This window comes from Coloeus monedula, assembly GCF_965178545.1.
Source record: "Coloeus monedula genome assembly, chromosome: 3".
NCBI classification, from domain to species: Eukaryota; Metazoa; Chordata; class Aves; order Passeriformes; family Corvidae; genus Coloeus; species Coloeus monedula.
Genome location: NC_138783.1, coordinates 83379759 through 83401116, shown reverse-complemented (window position 1 = coordinate 83401116; position 21358 = coordinate 83379759). Strand labels below are relative to the sequence as shown.

At 39.4% G+C, this 21358-nt stretch overlaps 1 protein-coding gene across 1 annotated transcript in view; it reads left to right on the top strand.

Moving 5' to 3' along the window:
- Positions 1 to 11482, top strand: part of EFNB2 (ephrin B2) — a gene marked incomplete at its 3' end in the record, with an annotated part of 41217 nt that extends 29735 nt beyond the window's left edge. Inside the window, exons 3-5 of the mRNA XM_082277626.1 lie at positions 8544 to 8636; positions 9392 to 9505; positions 11100 to 11482. Of these exons, the coding sequence (XP_082133752.1) occupies positions 8544 to 8636; positions 9392 to 9505; positions 11100 to 11482 (590 nt within the window). The remainder of the gene's footprint in view (positions 1 to 8543; positions 8637 to 9391; positions 9506 to 11099) is intronic.
- Between the last annotated feature and the right edge of the window lie 9876 nt (positions 11483 to 21358).

Here is a 21358-nt window from a genome sequence, read left to right as displayed (position 1 = left end):
CTTGTCTAGTTGTGACTTTTCAAAATTCTAAACATTGGCAGATTAACATATCCCACTGGAGTTTCATAAAATGAACCAAGATGTGCCTACGTGATAATTTCTAAAGCAGCTAAACCTCTTAATTTCTTAATGGAAAGTGTTTGAACAGGAGGTCCTGTAGAACCATGGAAATTCAGATTGCTTCATTTCTGCAATGTTTCCTCATTAAGCTTTACTTTGTGGGTATTTTATAGCTCTAAACACAAACATAAGCATACTGCAGTCAAAACAGTGCTTAACTTCTGATCATCTTTGCCAAGTGTACAGTCATCCAATAGTATCATAATTGATCTCAGTACTAAGGTGCCAAACTCTGTGTTGCTGAAGGATAGTTAGATGATGTAAATAGCTTTTTGTGTTTTGCAATAAAGCACACTTTTGTTGTGCTACATGTAAAAGCAGGAGATGAAGGTATTCTTTTATTGAAGCAAACATGTGGAAAATTGCTCTAGATTGTTATAGTACAGAGCATCTCCCCTGAAAGGAATGAGGTTCATCTACAGGGCAAAGTCTGACTGTGGCACTTTATTGGGGTTACTCCTAGACTCTGTGTGGTCAAAGCAAATAACATCATGTCCATCTAAACTGTTATAACCATGAGACTGGCACATTTTCTCCTCTATAGTGTTATATTCTAAACTGTCACTAGGCATTAACTCAGTCACTGGTGAAGTCCTACCACCTAGAGATGAACTCTGCCTCAGAATGATGTTTTCCACTTCAGTGCTACTCATATAGCAATTACTGGGTCATTAATATCATTGCATGCAATTAGTGACAGTGGAATGAGCAAGAGGTTTGTTATTTATTTAATATGAACTTTCACTATAACCCTTTCTTATCCAAGTGTCCACAGACAAAAAAACAGAGATTTTTAAGGCAGGTGAACATCCTTGTAAAGTTGAATTTGTATGATACAGAAAGTGGGTCCTTATTTAAGGTTAAAGCTTCTGTTTTTGTTTCCAGCAAGCCCTCTTGTCATTAGCAACAATCAGTGTAACTTGAATGCTAACTAATTTTATTAGTTCTGTTCAGCTGAACTGTTAAGCAAAGCTTGCTGTGGTAGTGGGAGACGCTTCTCCGCATCCATGAGACGTTTTTGTGAGTAGCATGCTGGGAGAAAGGATAAACTTGCATAAAATACCTGTTGTGAATGGTGAAGCCAACTAACTAGTAATCTGTTTTAGATGCATACTTTCAGATATACACTAAGTACATCATAATTAGTGGGCCTACATCTGCCACAGTTACTTCAGCACTCACAAATATATAATTTGTTTATGTAAACTAGAAGCAACCATGTGTGCAGTGGATCATTATCTGACAACATTTCTCAGAGTATGTGAAATATAGAACTGAAATTCTTTTAGAAATGCTTAACTGTAATGAAAGACTCAAATTGTCGCTCACAGTGGTACAGTATTGAGATGCTTCTCTGGTTTGTTTTTATATAATCTCTAAATCATTCCAAGGGAATTTTGTAAAGGGGCACTTGACAGCAGTGAAGCAAGTAGGATTTTGTTATGGGTGGGTGGAACCTGTGACCTTCAGTAATGGATAATAATTCAGCAAATAGTTTACTGTTCATTACACTTCAGCTGTGGTGTTCCTTAACCCAGAGAGAAAGTGGTGGTGTTTTTAAAATGATAGGCAGAAGTAAACAGTCAGAATTCACAGCTTTTTTGATGTTTTCCAGCTCTCTCACTGTCTCATTTTCCCTTTATGGAAAGACCTTGTTTACATAAATGGCTTTTTTTTTTTTTTACCACGTATATTTTTCTTATATGGTGCCTTGCCTCCCTGGAATTAATAAAATCATTCTGAATGTAGGAAACTTTACAACTCTCTTCCTGTTTTGTGCTGTTGGATGACATGAGATGTGGGATGGAGAGTCTGTGGATTTCCAGAGATGTCCCTGGAATCGTACAGCTGGTATATACCAAAGTATATTACAGTACAGAATTGATTGGCTCTGTCTTGATTGCGTCCTCCACGTTGCGCCCTCAAAAAACCATTGAAACAGTAATAGAATCTGTCCCTCTCTTAACATATGAATACAAGTGGAGACTTTTATGGGGAATTATATAAATACCCTTGTATCATGAATCCCATCTAAGTACCACAAGTCACGCTATTCACAGTTGGACAAGATACATTTTAGAGCAGTGGTTAGAAAAGTGAATCATGAAGTTTTGCTGCCGAGCCTTTGCTTCTTCCTGGCAAGAAGAGGCCTGTTCTTTATTTCACTTTATTTTGTTCAGGTTTTAGCTTGACTGGAGGGGGCATTGCTGCTTACTTGCTGCTTACTTGCTGTGCAGAATATAATTTGTGGATCCTGTTTAGATATAAATCCTGAGACATGCAGTATAGGACTTAATTTATGAAACAGGAATGCAAAGTGAAAAAGAAGAATAGAGAATTCTTGTCCTTTTCTGCGCATTGAAGTTCTGCCTCATGTGTGGATAGAGGGGAAAAAGGCTGGCATCGGGAATATTTATAAACACTCCCTAAGCCTTAGTTTAAGTAAAAAAAATCGATCTTAATTTGAAACAGTATGTGGAATAAGATAGAGAGAATGAGAGTTTCTGAATGGTTTTTAGGTTGAGAAGCTCCTCAAAATTCTGCTGCCACCTTGACTTTGCAAGTAGGGCAAATAAAAAAACAGACATGTTAGAAAAAAGCAAAATTATTGGTAAGCTGTTTTTATACATTTTTCTTTATAGACTTGGTGTCCTAAATTGTATTAGTTGAGCAAATTCAGCAGGTTTTGAGTTTTTTGGGGGGTTTTTTTAGGATCATTTCTTTGTCTCTACAAGATCAGTAGAAAGTTGTGATTTTATTGTCTGTTATAAAAACACAGTCAACACATAACAGCACTCCATTCAACTATTTGTAATGCATTTAAGTTTTAGCACTTGTGGTCCAGGTTTTGGACTGCTGATGGTTACATTTCAGAAGATAATTTAATTTTTTTTTAAAGCGAAGGTTTCAGAGTCAATCTTATTTTTGTCACAACAAGAAAAGGTAAACCATTAGTTGCTAGTATTTGAAATTAGCGTACTTCTCTTCCCTCTAAACATTCTTCAGCTCACTCAGCATAATGTGTGCCAAACTACCTGTTCTTTGGTGAGTGGCCTGAACAACTTTTTTTGATTGTTTCAGATCTCCATGCAGATCTGGCATTGTTACCAGGGTGCTGAATTTAATTTCATTTAATTAAAACACTCCTTCTATTACCTCAGCTACCTTGTTCTTTTGTCCATGGCTGTTCTAGAAACAACCTCCCTGTTGTGATCAGTGATTTATGGTTTTGCAGTGTGTGATTTCTGGTGTTCTTAAACCTGTCCCGTAAATTATCTAAATTTATAGAAAAGAAGAATTATTTATTCAGTGCTTTACTAAGATTATCATTAAAAGGACCAAAAGCAGATGAAAGCAGTCAGAGCACAATGATGCCTGTCCAAAATAGTGTTCTATTACTTGATAAAATAAAAAACCCTCAAAAACTTTACATGCACTTAGTAATCCTGAGAGTGCTTGTGAGATCAAGCGCAGCTTTGCTTTAAGAATAACTTCTTACTGTTGGATCTAAAGCTTGTGTGGATTTTTGCTGCTGTTTTTTCTCTCTGTTTCTAGGCACAGCAGGGGAAAAGTGGAAATCGGTAGTGTTATTTGATTTTATTTTATTCTGATTTTGAGAAATTTATTTTCTGATGCGGTTTTCAAGCAGTACTTAATGAATAAAATCTGTGAAAATCACTACTATTGGATAGTACCAATCTGCCCCTCGAAAACCTGTAATTCTCAATTTGCTGTTAACAGATCCACATCAGCAGCAATTAATTCTTCATGACCTCATCAATGATGTGTCTTTAATATATTGCCAAATGACTTTTATTGTCCAGCACACTAAGGAGGGACAAAATCAATTTTGCCCTTGCCCATCAGTTGACATCATTCATTCATTCCTATAGTCTGTGTTTTAAAGTCCATTTAGTTTTCACAGGGAAATTAACTAAGATGATCATCCTTTCTCTCGTCAGCTATGTAGTCCATTTCATATTCAAGCACTAGAAATAGATGTGTTTTAAAGTTGTGTTGGTTCAAAGCATATGGCATTTAATTTGCAAATAGGTAATGTTTTTCATAATCCTAAAACATGAAACTGTGGGTAATAATAGCAGCAGAATTAAGAGGCTGAGATTTTTGTCTGCGGGTGTTTTAAGTAATTGTGGTGGCATTTTTTCATTTTGTAATGTGTGTTTTTAGGAGTGAAGGAAGTTGAATTTTTGTGACTGTGCCTTCATTTTTAATCTCTTTGTGAATGAAAAGCTATATACAGGCACAAATCCAGCAGCTTAATTCTCCGTCTGATTAGAGCAATGTTACCAACCTGATAGGTTGAAAACAGCCATGATCCATGCAGTGGCGTAGCCTCCTGGGAGGCAGAGTAATAACAATCAAATGAAGACATATTAAAATGTAATATTACTTCCTCTCCATGGGGACTGTATAAGAATCATAGCCAGGAACTATTCTTGTCAGCTGACTCTGCTATGCTCACTGAATTCCTGCCTCTGCATTTATGACTAATGCACTTTGTACAATAAACAGCACTTGTGGAGTTTTAAAAGCAAATAAATATAAAACATTATACATTGATTTACATGAGTTCCAGGCTTTTTTGTTTGTTTGTTTCTTTGTTTGTTTCATTGGGGGTTTTGTTTGTTTTTATACAATTCATGTATTGCAAAGAAGGGGAGGCAGATCTGAATTAGGTTCTTTGGTCTGAATAATTTAATTTCTCCCTTGTGTATGGAGGAGGATATGTTAAAGCAGTATGTTACCAACCTGAAAATGTATACTAGCTTCTCTAAAGTAAGTATGTATTAGCAGGACTCTTAACCATAATTTCATAACAGTAAGTGTTTTCTGAATGTTGAAAAGCTAAACTTGCATTCCTTGTAAAATGGCAGCTGCTGTTGTATTCAAGGAATGCAGACAGTGTCTGATAAACTACTGTAAAATGGCCCAGAAGTGTGCAATTTTGTTAGAAAGTCTTAAAATTAGTAGAGATTTTAGCACAATTATGTGTTTATTTTTAGATGTGAACAAACTGTTGAATAATTTCATGTGGTTTTGACTGTAGTTATTAGTTTTGCAGTTGACACCAGTGGGGCAGGACAGGTCTCAGAAAATCAGACATATTTAACCACCAAAAGATTTAAAAATATTTTGCTACCTGTTTAGCAACATTTTACTTACTTCTAGATTACTCTGTGTTGCTGTATTAATACAAAGTGAAGTGTGGGATCCTGAGAACATACTAATACTAATGAGAAACTTAATATTAACAATTGTATTTATTAATGTTAATATTTAAGTATTTAGTCTTCTTAGCAGAGGGCTTTGTATGGTAGCTCGTGTCAGTAATTGACTTTAAAATATATCCGTATTTAGACCTTTATGTAAAAAAACTTGTTCTTTTTTATATATATGTATATAAGAATAAATTGGATGGAAGGTTTAAAATCTGATTATATAAACACACTGGGAAGTAACATTTCCATTTTGGACACCAGAAACTTGTGTTATGTTTTTGTTTAAATCCAAAACTCCTATCAGGGGCACTTTTTTTTTTTTTTTTTTCTTTTTTTAATATCCTCTCAGTGTGAGCAGAGCTGCAGGTGCTGGGTCACTTTCCCGCAGAGGTGTGAGTGCAGTGGAGGAGCTAACATGACAGTCAGTGGGTGTAATTTTCATTTGAAGATCAATATAGAAAGGCCGCAGCAAGTATTTGAGGAATAGTTTGTACTCACTCCCTTATTTGACTTCTGCACACTGCACTGTCAAGGGGCATTAGCAGTATGAAACTGTGTTTTCTCTGCTGTCCCAGGTTACTTCTTTTTCTCCATGCAGCTTTTCAAAGCTTAAAACGATGTGTTTAAAGCTATCCACTTTCTTCCTGGTACACTAGGGATACGCAAGGTTGCATTTTGAAAGTCTTAATGAATTTTGAAAAATAATTTCCTCTGGTGGCCTTGGGTAATTGTCAGTTTAATTACAGGAGAAGCTGAGAAGGAAACTTTGCTTTGTCACTGAAATGCTCCTCTTTGAAAATTCCCTATTCCTCGGGACGTAGCAGTCTGTACTCTGAGCCACAACGTAGGCTTTCCTAAAATCCCTTGAAGAACTGTGGAAAAAGTGAATACTTCTGCAAATTCATTCATCTGACATCAAAGCTATGAAAGCATTCTTTTAGCAAGCAAGTGAGGCAGATTGCGCTGGCGTAGGCACACAACCAGACTCATTGTACGTCTGGGTCTTCTCATTTGGAGACTGTATTTGAAGTAATTTTGCATTCTTTTTTGCCATCTTACTTTCTGAGGTCAGACTGCATCCTCTGCATCCTATTGAGGTCTCCTACTCTGTAGGTTAAGTGGATAGGCCTTTAAAGAATAAAAAGGCATTGATGTTCAGAAGAAGCTGCTTTCTATTCAATTAAAATCAAGTAGAAGGTGTTTAAGGAGATGTGATTCCCTTCAGCTCGATTTAAAAAAGAATCAAATAACAAAAAACCACAAGAGAAAGTCAGTGTTTTTTATTTGTACGTTCAGTTGGTGCTCAGCTTTGGTATTTCTATTTACTGCTTTTTTTCTCTGTGTCCTTGTGCTGGTACATTGGCAAATAGATCATAAAAAACACTTTCAGCAAAGACACATTTGATTTATGTCCAGGATGGGTTCTTGGTATTGATTTTTTTTTCCCCTCTGGAAAAAAAACAAAAGAAAACAAAACTATATGTCTCCATTATTTTCTGAGCCTGGCAATGCAGTGGCACATTTCAGATCAGCTTTTATCTCAAATTACTCAACGTGCTCTTTGTATTTTGAAAAGTCTTTTTGCCATACAGCTATTGTCATGTTTTTACAGGGGGGAGGGAACAAGAGGAGGAACTGGGAGTGACAACGTATGAGGAGAAGGGAATTTTAGGAAAAGAAAGCACAGTTTGGGAAGTTTGTATGGTGGCTGTAATTCGAGTTGGTCACAAAAGAGTCAGAAGTGGAACAAAAACAAGAAGCAGATCAAAGGCTAGGAAGCAGGGTTCAGCGGTATGGGGTTTATATCTTTACAGCTAGAGAGAAGATTAGAGCAAGAAAAATACTGCCATGGGGGTAGGAAGACATTGTGAAGGAAAAAGGAAATATACATAGACTGCATTTGAAAGAAAATCCCCAAGGAAGGTGAAAGAGAAGGAGCAAGAATTAAAAACAAAGACCTGAAGAGTGTAAAGCCTACAAACTGAAAGGAGAGGGGCAGAGGGAGGCATGTGATGCTTAAGCAGCTCACCACTGCTGCGGCAAGCAGTGAGCTCCCTTACATCCCATTTTCCATTTGTTTTCTCCAGTTGGTGGCCCAGTGCTGGTGCCTGTGCATGCACCCGCTCATAAGTCTGTTTTGGTCCTTGGATAAACGGCTCCAAGAAATGACAGTGAAATTTCCATCCCCAGGACAGCCAGGGTAGGAAACCCCCCAGTGCATGCCTTGCACAGTGAATCCGGAGCCTGCCACTGGCAGTTGTGCCCTGCTCGCGGTGGCCAGTAGCCAGTGCAGTGCGGTGGCCGCAATGCCTGCTGCCAAGGAGCCGCCAAATAATTTTCCAGCAGCTGTTTTGCAACCAACAGCTGGCTGTGGCAGCAGCGGCACACCCATGCACCGTGATTCAGTGTTGTGGATTCTCCCAGGGAGTGGTGCTTTGCACTCACATCGCATGGCAGTGTCAGCCAGCGCCTGGATCGCGTGGCTCCAGCTGGCACCTAGATAAGCAAGAACAATATCAGCACAGGGGAAAGCACCCTGTTGTTTGTATGAGCTAAAAGGTTTCCGTGAGAATAGAGCGTATTCCCCTTTGCCCCCCACCCCTGCAGAGGTTCCTCAATGCTGAGAAAAGTGAGATTGTACTTTAAAATATTAAATGGTTTTCCAATCAGTTCAGAATCTTAGCTTTCACCTGGGTCTTTTGTATGCGTTCACTTCTTCCAGCAGGAGATTTGTAATAGAGGAAGCAGGTGTAACATGGTGATTATAAAGATATTGTTGGGAGGGGAAAAAAAAAGGGTGATTTTTCAGTGCTTTTCTCCTCTGAGCCTGCCAGAGCTTCCTTTTCAGCTAATTCCATCACCTTTTTAGCAAAATGGTGTGTTTTTGTCCAAGTAAGTCAGTCAGTCAATTGTGCATAGGAAAATAAAAGGTTGCTGGGTAAATTTGAAACCTTGATAACACATTCCTCCATTTGTATATATTGTACAGTTTACCAGTGTATTCATTCCTTTGGCTTTCAACATTTCACAACTTTCCATAGGTCAGCCTGAGCAACAAGAACAGGTTCTGGTAGATTGAAAGATCCCTGCTTTCAGACACTCATGTTCACATCACTTTGCCTGTTGATTTCCTGATTTTTATTTATTTTTATTTTTATTTATTTTTCTTTTATTTTTAATCAGCAACATCAAATGGGTCTTTGGAGGGCCTGGATAACCAGGAGGGAGGGGTGTGCCAGACAAAAACCATGAAGATCCTCATGAAAGTTGGACAAGGTAAAGACCATCTGCTGTTTCATGAAATCACTTTGATCGGTCTCAATGTCTTTTTTAGTTTTCAGGCTTCTTTTAGCAGTGTAGAGCAGAGAGCCAGTCGAGTCTAGTGTGGTCATTCCTCCCGTACAGTCTGAAAGCAAAGCCTATTTTCTCTTCCTCAGCTACTGACAGATTTCTACAGAAGGAGGGTTAGCATAATAAGATCTCTTCATTGGAGAGATCCCTAAAAGGAAAGGTCACCTGGGGGTAGTGTGTTTCAGTCATTTTTATTTTTATTTTAAAAACAAAAGCCACAACTCTGCTGCTCAAAATTATTTAAAATACATGAAAAGAGGGAAGCTAATATTTCTATAGTTTGCTTGTTATGAATTCTGATTACAGAGAGGTTTTTGTTCATTGTCTCTTTTCACATATAGATAACCTATTGTGCAGGAAGAAAGAATTATTCTTCTAAGTAGAAGTTGGTTTAGTAGTCAATCAACTTCCTCAGTTAAACTGAAATGTCATCTGCAAAGCTTTTCTTGCCAGTTAAAGGAGACCCTATAGTTTCTGCAGATGGCCTCACAATTTAAACCTGAAATAACTAATATAACCATTTTGCTTTAAAAGGAAAATTACGTTCTTGTATCTCCCAGTCCTTTGCATAAAGGTTCTTCTGTTAAACCATTTGTTTCTCATGAGGTGCCTAGAGCCAGCTTGTAAGGCTCCGTACCGTCAAGTGCCAAAGCTGCATGAGTCGTCTTTCTCTCCCCCAGATCCCAACTCGGCAGGGCAGCCCCGGCACACGGATCCCACCAAGCGCCCCGAGCAGGAAGCTGGCACCAATGGGAAGAGTTCCACCACCAGCCCCTTTGTGAAGGACCACTCAGGTAGGTGTGGTGGGACTTTGCCCTGGAACGTCTTCTCCTCCTTTGTCCCCAAATGTGTTTTATTTTACCATTTAAGCGCCAGAAAAGCAAATATTTTCATCGTGAGATGAAGCGAAAGCTTGTTCTGTTTGCTCCGGTGGGTAGTGTCTGGGAGCTGCACGTTTTGGCAACAGCTGCTCTCTCTCCCCTCTTCTACTCTGCTGTAGAAGTTAATTACGTCTTGTGATAATGTCACTCATTTACAGGAAAAATTTTGGATAGGACATTTGCTAAGCAGCTTAACAGTGGTCTGTGCTGCCTTACATTTAGTACTCTGGCAGATGAACAAGTCTTTGTCTTTCTCTTCCTGCATAAGACATTGTCAAGTGGTTCTCAACAGCCATTTATAAAGTTTATTTCAAGGCATCTATAATTAATGTCCTGATCTTTTAGCTGACCATATAAAGTCTAGACATGGATGGCTGGTCTTTTACCAAATGTAAAGATTTTTTTTTTAATAATTATCTTAGCAAAATAAATAGATGGTTCCAAACACATATCTTCAGGATGCATTTCACTCATAGGGTGAACAAGAGAAAACCTAACTCTTAAGACTCAAGCTGTCCAGAAGAAAATTCAGTAATTAGTAATGCTACAAAGCAAAACTTCTCTGACAGGTGATTCTGGGTTTCCCAAAAAAGGCCACAAGCTTTCCTTGTCAGCTCTGTCATTAGTTAGTGGGCTGATGAATCTTTGATACAGTAAATTGCTTCAGCTGATCCCTGCAGAGGCTTTGGAAGGAAGAGTTAACAATTATGTGAATGTAGCATCTATATCATTTTTTCATTGTGAGTGAGCATCAAGAGAGGAAAACAGGTCCAAACTTGAAATGAAAACGTGCCAAGTGAGCATTCACGTAATTTTTGTGACAAGTATCATATGATGGTGTGATGGGCAGCAAATACTCAATAGGCTGTTCAGCACATGAGCTTTTCCTGACTACCAAATTCATGATGTTGTTTTCTTTTGAGTAACTGTAAGTTAATACTAACAGGCATGCTGTAGACATTTTGCCTGTCTCCCACGCTGCCTCAAGCTCCTTAGTTTCATTTCCAAGCAAGAGGAGTCCATGTAAAGAGGCACTAAGGATGGTTTAACTTAAATCAGTGTGCAAAAGATAAAAGAGCAGAGGGAACAGTGTGGCACTGAACAGTACCAGTTGTTCTGAGAATTGTCATTTCCCTGTGTTATTTTCCCTTCCAGTTCTATCCCACCCCTCCCTTGTGCCCGGGGCTGGCCGGCATCTGTTAAAAGATGCCGTGTGCATCAAAGGCTGCCTTGTCAGTGACAGTTCTCACTGCTGATGGATGATGATGTATGAAACAGGGTGGTTTGGGAGCGACACAAAAGTGAGACCAACAGACACAAAGTCTTGTTCTGTATTGATTGCTGACTTCGGCTGTTTGCATTTAGCTATCTAACAGGGTAATTGGTTTGTCAAAGTTTAGCTGTCAGTTAATTCTTCTGGTCTTGCTTACTCTACACATTTTTAAGCAACGTAAATGGGTCACAGGATGGCAATAACTTTTGTCTATTGTATTTCCGTTCTTTCCAGGATCTAGCACAGATGGCAGTAAGGCTGGGCATTCCAGTATACTGGGTTCAGAGGTGGCCTTATTTGCAGGGATTGCATCAGGGTGCATCATTTTCATCGTCATCATCATCACTTTGGTGGTTCTTTTGTTGAAGTACCGGAGAAGACACAGGAAGCATTCCCCGCAACACACGACAACTCTATCACTTAGTACATTAGCCACCCCAAAGCGCAGTGGCAACAACAATGGTTCTGAGCCCAGTGACATTATCATTCCTCTAAGGACTGCAGACAGTGTCTTTTGCCCCCACTATGAAAAGGTCAGCGGCGACTATGGACATCCGGTGTACATAGTTCAAGAGATGCCTCCTCAGAGTCCAGCAAACATTTATTACAAGGTCTGAGAAACACACAACCAGCTCTGTGGTACAGTTGAGTAATAGAGGAAACTCACTGGTCAAATGCTTTCTGTTGGGGTTTGTGATGACGCCTTGTGCACTAGCATTGACTTAAGCACAGGGGGGAGAAGGCACAGCTCTTTCTCCAGGAACCGACGCGAGCTGGACAGCTTACCTAGTCTGTAGAATTCCTATCTCGGTGAATAAGTATTCACTAAAAGCTGGAAGACTTTTATGTAGAAGATGCCCATTCTGATTGCTGTACTCTTGTTACATTCATCATCCTCAAAGCCATGTGCTGTGGGCGTTCAGGCATGTACAAAAGCCAAGGGAAGATGGAGCAATCCGTGGATGTTAATAGCTCTAGGCATCCTGGGAAGGTGCTCTAGGATATATCAAGCTTGAAATGCAATCTTCTGACTTTTGTGTGTCTCTCAGTGCGTACTGGATTTGTCACACAGACCTTGGTGTCTAAGTAAGACTTGTTAAAGTTCTCTTGCTTTTAGTCCGTCACTGTTCCATTTGTTTCTGTTATCCGGGGCTCTGCCATCCTTCACATAAGATTTCCTTTCACTCCACCTCCTGAATCACTAATGGAACATTAATGTTTGGAGATCCGCACTCCATCCATCTGCTACAGCAGCCTCACTCGAATGGGTAATGCATTTATAAAAATTGTGTTTGATAGTAAGGAGCCTTCCAGCCAAAAAGTTAGGCTGTCAACAAAGTCAAGAGCAGGACTGGGTGGTGGAGGGAAGGGCTGATTGAAGTTTGCAATTGAATATCGCTGCCTCAAAAGCAGAAACTGGGAAGAAAAACAAATACATTTAGGTAGCACAGCACTTTGGTATGCTAAGTTTTAAGAGGCAAGTAGGAAACACAATAACATGCGCAGTGGTTTATGGCTGCATTTGAAGGAATTCATGGTTATCAAATACCAGTGTGCAGAAAAAAATAGTACCTTCAATACAGTAGAACAAAGGGGTATTGTTAGTAAGTGAACAAGCCTGGAGAAGACAAGACAATAGCAGGCCGCTGAGGATATATTAGGGCAGGGCTGTTGTGGTACTGGTAATAAAATACACAGCTTTGAAGCTGTAGCAAAAATGTAGTCTGCTTTGGGTGACTTTTAAGCAGACTCAGCTGCTATACTATCACATTATAATAAACACAGGGAAAGCATTTAAGAAAACAACAGAGAGCCAAGTGACCAAGATGATTATAAGCCAGTGGGTCAAATGAGCTATAATTCTATCACTGGTAAAGTTGTGGAAAAAAGCCCAAAAAACAACAAACCACAAAACCTTGCTTTAAAAGTAAGGCAGAATCTCTTTGTGACTGACCCTTTTGGCACTTTGGCTTATTGTAGTGCTGTCCCTGCACAGTGAGTGTAGGTACTGACTGACACAGCCGTTCATTGGTGCTCTGTTGCAAAGTTAAAGCACATATGGCAAACCTCTGGCAGTCCGTAAGAGTAAAATAAATTATGACACTGAGATGGAGAAGCAAAATATGTCTTATTTATAATAGGTGTATAGAACACAAGGGATATAAAGTGAGAGTTTTTCTTTTGTTCATTCTTTCTTACTTTTGATTTGGTTTTTTTTTTTACTAATATATTTTGAGATTGCACAGAATCTACACCAGAAGATGTGAAATTCATTTGCGGCAATTACATAGTCTTAACTTGTCATCATTTTACATATATATATGTGTGTGTGTGTGTCTATGTATATACACACATACATAAGTCTATATATGCATACCTATGCATATATATGTATGCATATGTGCACATTTTTTTTAAAAATAAACTACTTCTGGAAAAAAAAAAATCAGCCATCCAAAACCACCAATGGGAGCATAGTTAAAAAAAAGAAAAATTCCAAAGCATCTTGTAAGAGAAAAGTAGAAAATACAAGGTCCAAAAAATCAGGAATTCAGTGTTACTGCATCACATATTTAACAGCAACAAGATGTGCCGGCATTTATTTTCTGTGTTGTGTTTTCCCTTGCCTTACAGGCTGATGTGTTCTGTAGATTTTGTTGAGATTTGTAGAGGGGGGTTTCAGGTTAAAGTTTTCTCTCTAGCGTGGCTATTCCCCTAAAGCTCCCACCCTGGGGAGGAAATAAAAAAACTCTACTTTTATATGTGCTATGCAAATAGACATTTCTAACATAGTCATGTTACTATGGTAACACTTTGCTTTCTGATTTGGAAAGAAAATGTAGCAACAGCATTTTAGGGTTCTCAGACCTCCGGTGAGCACCTGCAAAAAAAAAAAAAAAAAAAAAAAAAGAAAGAAAAAAAAAGAAAAGAAAAAAAAAGAAAGAAAAGAAAAAAAATCAGTCATAGAAATGATCACTCTCTTTGTTTTCTGAACCTGAAGATAACATTGGGATGTTGGCCCAAAAGAGAGAAACGAAAAACAAAAAAAAATTCCAACCCATGGTTCTGTGGAAGGTTACCATGGTGACTAACTACAGTACATATGTAATTCTTTTCAACAACCCTTCTTTTCTATGAATCCATCCATACAAGGTTCTCTTGTAAGTCATTAAGATTTTATTTTGGGGGAGGGGGAGAAAGGGAAGGGATGGGCTTACTGAGCCTTATTTTTATTAAATCATATCTACACTTCATCAGTTGGCTACATTCTAGTTACATACTAAACTGTGAAAAAAAAAATCAGACTAATTGCTCAAGAGCAACCTGCAACCAATTGAAAAAAAAGAAAATGTACTGTGCGTCTGTTTTGTGTCTGGTGCAGAATTATGACAATCTACCAACTGTTCCTTTCTTTGACGTTGGTCCAGCTTTGAAAAGTTACTGTAAATGCCTTGCTTGTATGATCATCCCTAGTCACCCGAATTGGAATTTGCACCATCATGTCTAAGTGAAGATGCTGTAAATAGGTTCAGATTTACTGTATATGGATTTGGGGTGTTACAGTAGCCTTATTCACATTTTTAAATAATAAAAATACCCACATGAAAATAAGACAAAAAAGGCTTTTCTTAACCAGATTGTGTATATAGAGCAATGTTGGTTTTTTATAAAGTCTGAGCAAGATGTTTTGTATAAAATTTGAATTTTGCAATGTATTTAGCTACAGCTTGTTTAAAGGCAGTGTCATTCCCCTTTGCACTGTATTGAGGAAAAAATTATATAAAAGGTTGCCAAATTGCCGCATATTTGTGCTGAAATTGTGTACCATGAATATTTATTTAAGAATTTCTTTGTCCAGTTTGTAAGTAACACAGTATTACGCTTGAGTTATAAATAATTTCTTCTTTCTTTTTCTTTTTTTTTAATTTTATTTTTTGTTTTTGTTTGTTTGTTTCATTCTGTATTAAGACTAGCCGGTAATAAGTTTGAAATCTGCTTTAGTTCCACATTGCAATTAGTTCCCAGAAAATGAAAATTATGAAAATCACATTCCACGTCTGTTTCAAACTGAATTTGTTCTTAAAAAAATAAAATATTTTTTTCCTATGGAAACCTTGCCTTCTAAGTATTTTCTTCTTTAGTTTTGCAATTTTTTTCTTTATTAAAATATAAAAATAAATAAGGAAGTCACCAAACTGGTCTGCCTGCCTGCCTCCCTCCCTCCAATCTCTCCCTTCCTCCTCTCCCCCATCTCTCCAACCTGACTGCTAGCGTTTTATAGGAAATCTCCTTAGAGTACACTGACTTCTGTTAACCTACTTCTTTCAGATTCTCTCTTCCATATATCAGCAGATTTTAGAAAACACCTGGGCATCTTACGTCCTTGGAAGTCAGTGAACTGCAATCAGATGCAGTAGCCAGGTTTCTTGGATTATCTTGGAGTTGAGAGTATAACCACAAAAATAATTCCCAGACATTATGGGGTGGACTTACTCTGTGAGCAGAATCAGAGAAAAAAATTATCTGAAGTCTTCTGGGCACTGTTGTTGTCACTGCTTCTCCTGAGGAGGGGAAGTGGTGAGCCTGGGATGACAGGGTTGAGCAAGAAGGGACAGGAGATGGAATACATTGGGAGGATGATGAAGGATTGCAAGTGCTGCAAAGCCAAGACATCTCTTCATGTTTCTTTTAGTGGGGCCCTGCATTTTCCTGTCCCTGCTTTACTGCATCTTAAGGGAGATGAGGGCCAACATGTGCAGGTAGCACAAGCCTTAATACAAGATCTGTGGCTCTGCTGCCCTGATTTTCACTAGGGTAACAAATACATTTAATAAATTATACCTTAATTTTCTGACAAAACCCAATCACCCTCCCTGAAAGTGAAGCACTTTTCAGTGTGTTAGCAGCACATATATGGTATGATCATCCATGGAGCAACAGGTGGGAAGGTCTACAGAGGGCAAATATGCATTTGTCACTTTAACAACAGATGCCAGCTAGCCAGAGAAATTTCACTGAAGAAAGGCAGTTAGCTCTTCGTGGTATGGGTCATGCAATTGCCATTTGTCAAATTATTTATTATTTTATGAATAATCAGGGAAAAATGACTGTATGGTGAAGGCACTTAGCATGTTGCAATGGCACAAGTACTCTGAAATGGGATGTACAGAAACCCCTGGACTGGGAGATGGTTGGACTAGTATGACTTCTTGCAGATAGAGCTCATTTTGGAGATCTAGTTTACAGAATCTGTGCTGGAAGTTGACCTTAAAGGGAAAGTCACACAGTGGCACTTAGGTTCTTCTCCTGGTTCTAGTGCAGAGGACCTTGGGAAACTGTCTTGGTCCAGCAGAAGGCACAAGAGTGGAGCATGTGAGCATCCTCTGGCATCTCAGTAAATCTTGGGCCTAATCCTCTATTTATGTCTGTAAGTCACTTCAAAGGAGATGGCCTTGTGTTCTCTGAGCACACAGGTACTCGGCTGGATTGTGTTTTCACTCCCTGCTTCCTGCTTGCACACAGGGAATTTCGGTGATCTGATCTCGGTGGGTTGTCGTGAGGGCTCCCACGTCGTTATCTTCTGTGAGATGCTCAGGTCTGGTCTGTGCTGAAAGCCTGTCTGGCACAGCCATCTGTTAGAGCTGTGGCTCTAGCTTAGTTAAGGCCAAGGCTATTGTTTTTATTTTAATCCTTGGTAAATACTGGAAGATGTTGATAAACAAATATTTCAGTAGTGTCAAGTTTACATGGCATTTTCATTACTGTGCCTCTTTATTCAAGTATAATAAACATATATTATTATATATATTTATAACTAGCATGTATACTGACACCCATGGACACCTATTTTTGCCACTGTCTTAGCAATAAGGGAAAATCAGTGTTGCTATAAACTGTGTCTCCACTGGGAGGGAAAAATCGTTGCCAGTGTAATAACTATCTGTGTATTATGCCTGGGGCCAAGGTTAACAGGAGTGCCTTGCACACATACCTTCCCAAACAGAACAGAACCTCCACTGAGCTGCTGAACTCATTTTAGTAAAAGATATGTGCCTTAGACACTCAGCATAAAGTCATTGACTTATAACCCATCTTTTATAACTTGCAGGGGAAAAAAAATACTTTCATTTTGTCCTGCTGCTGACACCTCACTATTAATTATCAACAAGCACAAAATCAGAATTTACTGCCTTTATTACAAAACCGGGTCTCTGGCAAGAGCTAGTCCAAGTCAATAGGCTCTACTAAGTGGAAAATAAAATTATAATTCACAGTAGTTATCCATCTAGAGTGGAATTAGGATCTGTTACATAAAATAGTGCCTCACAAAGTAAGCATAACAATGTTACTGCCTGGGTTTAAAACGTTGTACCTCTTCTTCAGCTTGTCTCTTTAGCTTTGCTGTGATGCATCGATCAAATGCTCACTCAGTCAGTCGCACACTCATTTTGATTCTATGGGCACCATAAATTTTCTTTTTGCAGAAAAGCTTAAAATTTTGTAGTGGTTAGCAAAATAAAGGACAATGAAAATTCAGTCTTGCTAACTGCCACTCTCCATCTTCACAGCCACAATACAAATTTTGGTGGGGAAAATGCCCAGGGTTTAAAAACACTAAACAAGCTCCTTATACAATTGGTATATTATTATAGGAAGCATCAGACCAGAAATCAAGTAATATTTATTTTGGAAAAAGATGAATGTTGGAGCATATACCACAGTGTATTAATGATTGTGCTATTCATAAACCAAATGGTGCTGGATTCAGCTGACTGAACTATCATCTATGAAACAAAATAATACCCGTCTTTCACATGATTCATGCAAATACTTTGATGTGTAATTAAGGCATAATTCAATCCATAGGAAACCCTCTTGAGAAGGAAGGGCAAGAGCCTGCCAATACACAGTGAGGATGAGGAGGTGGCGCTGCTGGTGGCTGCTTCTGGAGGAAGGCCTGTGGAACAGAGGGAGGAGGCAAGAGAGGGAAAGTGTGTGAGAGGGCAGTGACTTTCTGAGGAGGAGGCTCAGGGAGATCTGCAATGACAAAATCCAGGGAGAAGTCAGAGCAAGGTGGCAGCTGTGGAGGTAGAGAAACAGGGTCTTCACAGCTCTGGGAAAGGCTTTGGTGGAAAACACATAACAGCAAGCAGAACAAAAGTATTGACAGATGAAAGGCAAGTAAGTGTAGAACTGGTTGTTGTTTCAGGTAGGTGTGGAGATCAGGCCAGGTTGTTCTGCTAGACACAGAGAGGAGACTGAGCCTAAGTGGGGTGGAGAACCCAGGCCAGAACTCAGTGCTTTCTGCAACCGGGGATCCTGTGAAAAAGACATCAAAGATCCGCAAGAATTGAATAGCTGTAGGACTGTTGAAACTCCAAAAAGGAGAGAACCTTGTGCACAGCTGTCATAGCCCCTGGAACAGGACTTGTGTTTTCATAAGTGCATTGACAGACCCTCATGTGCTTAGACTGCTGAAGAAGTGCAATTATTAAATTAATAATATGGGGAATTCATTGAGGGTGGGAGGATAGTTGCTTCTAGATCAGACCTTCAGTGGATATAAATTAGCATAGTTCAGTTTGATACCTGATCCTACTTATCACAGTTCAGAATTGCACATGCATAAGCAATACTCATACAGATTTTATTATAGCTCTTAGCTATGAGAAAATGCTTTATAAGAGTGTTGTTCTGAATATTATGAAGATTGTACTCAAAAACATACCAACAGTGACTTGCTTTTATAAAAGACTGCTATCAAATGCCATAAAAATTGTATTTTGTATTTTATTGAACATTGTCAGCAATTTGCTGTATCTGTTCATTAAAAGTAGGTTGGATTACTAGCAAATGTGTAATAAAAATTGTTTACTTTTTAATGAGTCTTTTTGTCCTCTCTTTAATATTTAAACTTGTTCCTTCCTACTCCTGCATTCAGTTCTATTCCCTATGCATAACAGGCAGGTCGGCTGTGCAACGTTATTACATTATCTGTTCATGCCCACATGCTATGTTTCTAGTCTTTCCAAATCTCTTAATTTGTTCAACATACCTAATTTTGACTGCCTTTAAACTCAGCTGTTGGAAGCATATGACCACATGAATAATTTAGTAATTATTCAGAATCAATAGCACTTCAGCTTTCATTGCCATGAGGAGTATGGGAGGATATGAGGCCAGGAGGCCAAAAGAGACCTTTGCTTGTCACTCTGAAAGATCCCAGGATTTGGGGAAATCCAAATGGTAATGCGAGAGTTTAAAATAATGCATGTGCTGCCTTTGCTTCACACTTTTTCCTTCATTATGTATTACGTTTTCATACATAACCAACAAAGCACATACAAATTTTCCAGGCCTCAAAACAGTGCCCAAGCTGTAGGGATTCATATGGCTGGGTCTGTAGGTCTTTTCTCGAATTTCCACTGGTAAGTGCTGGCTGCTTTTCTTCAGCCTATTTATTGCACACCCAGATGCCATGCCCTGATCACCTGCTCAGCACAGCAGCCCTGCCCATGACACCAGCCCTCACTGGGGCTTCATATCTTCCCAAATAAGGTTTAATTTCTGGACAGAGCTTTCGTTACTCACCCTGAAAGTTGCTTTTCAAATGTTGCCCTAGGCTTTCCTGCTTTTACATGCCTGTCTCTGGATTTCAGCTGGTGATGACATTTCCTGAAAAAAAATAAGGCTCTGATGGAGCACAGGAACCATCCCTGTACCAAGAGTGTGCTTTCTTATAAGCCCCTTATTTTCCAATCAGCTTTAGTTTGAATTTTTATATGGCTTTATCTCTTCCTTTTGTATTTATTCAGTTGCATCTGAAGGAAAACAGCACACAGTAAAGTTCCTAAATACAATTTATATATAGCTCATTTCAATCTGCTTAGTTTTACATTTCCATTCATCAATACATTGAGCTAAAAATATCTCAGATTGCTTTGTCTTGCTTCTTGTAATTTAAGGAAAATTATCGAATCTGTTAAAATTTCTTCTCAGAAGAGTGTAACCAGTTCACTTTAGAAAGCATCATTTGAGCAGAATTAAGAAGCAGTTATTGGTGTGCAGCTCGAAATTGAGTGAGCATATTTGAAAGACAGAATGACTTTTGGCAATAACAGATATTTGGTTCTGTTTTGTTTCCTTAAGCCAGCTCAAAACTGGGGAGCAGAAAGTGCTGCTGGTTTTACTGTCAGTGCACCAGTCTGGTGGCAGCCAGCTTGGAGCTTCTTTGGTTAGCTTTGTCCTTTCAGTCTCTTATGACAAACAGTGATAAAACTGAAGTCTGGATGCTTTGGCCACCGAAAGGTGTATCCTATGTGATTACACACAATACAAGGGATTTATACTAAGACATTGTTCCTGCAGAAGAGACATAAATCCCTTCTGCCAGCTCCCCTCCACTGCCTTCTACTGCTGCATTTTAAAACAGCAGACGTTTTTGCTTTGGATTTTTTATTCAGCCTAAATATTTCAAAGATAGAATCAGAACTATATTTATCAAATTATACAACACTTTTGTCTCCTTGTGTAACTGGCTGCTTGCAACGATTCCTCAGTATCCTCTTTACGCAAGACACCATTAACAGACTGGTGCCTACAAGCATCCAGATGAGACTTGGGAGACTCATTTTTGCACCAGTTCTTTGCGAGATATCTTACCACAGCATTTTATCTGTGTCACGCTACTGATGGATTGAAAAAACAAGACATTTTGCTCCAGAAAGGCCCCTTCACTGCTGACGAAAGTTAGACAGGCTGGTTTTATTTTCTCTTTCAGTCACCATCAGAGAGGGACTACTTTGCTGTTCAGGCTTTCACAGGGAGGTGGAGAGGAGGAGGCGAAGTCTCACTCCCCAGCACTTTGATAAATCCTTCTCAAAGGGAAGGGCTGCTCCATGTTGCACAAGGCAGGAGTTTCACACAGCTATCGCCGTGGCACTGAGAGTGGCAGACGCAGGACCGAAGCTGCGAGTGATGAGGCACAGTCATTCAGCTTTCTGTGCACGGCTGTGAGAGCAAGCGCCTGGAATTCAAAAGATTTCTTGGAAGTGGGCTGAACCTCTAAAGGAGGCACGTGGGAGCTGATCCCGGGCCTTTGGCATGCCTTAGCTCATCTGCTGCACCGCTCTGCCAGACGTGCTTTGCAAGGGACAATGAGGAGGATCCGCCTTAATTAAACCCTTGGAAGCTTCACGGGTGGTGAGAATCACGGATGCAGGGATAACCAGCTGCGACTGTCACGGCAGTATCTTCTGCAGACCCGGAGGTCGGCACCAGCGTCTCTGGAGAGGCTGTTTCTGGGTCGCAGAGGGAGATCTGCAAAGGTTTACACTTCCTACTCACTTTTTGGCGGCCTCACTTAACATTACTGCCGGCTCCTGGAGCAGCGGCTGACCCACTTCGTGATTTCTTAAGCATGAAGTGAAGCTTCTCGTTGATGTAGCTGACTGATCTCAGTGCCCTGAAGAATCTGGCCCCTGATTACCAAC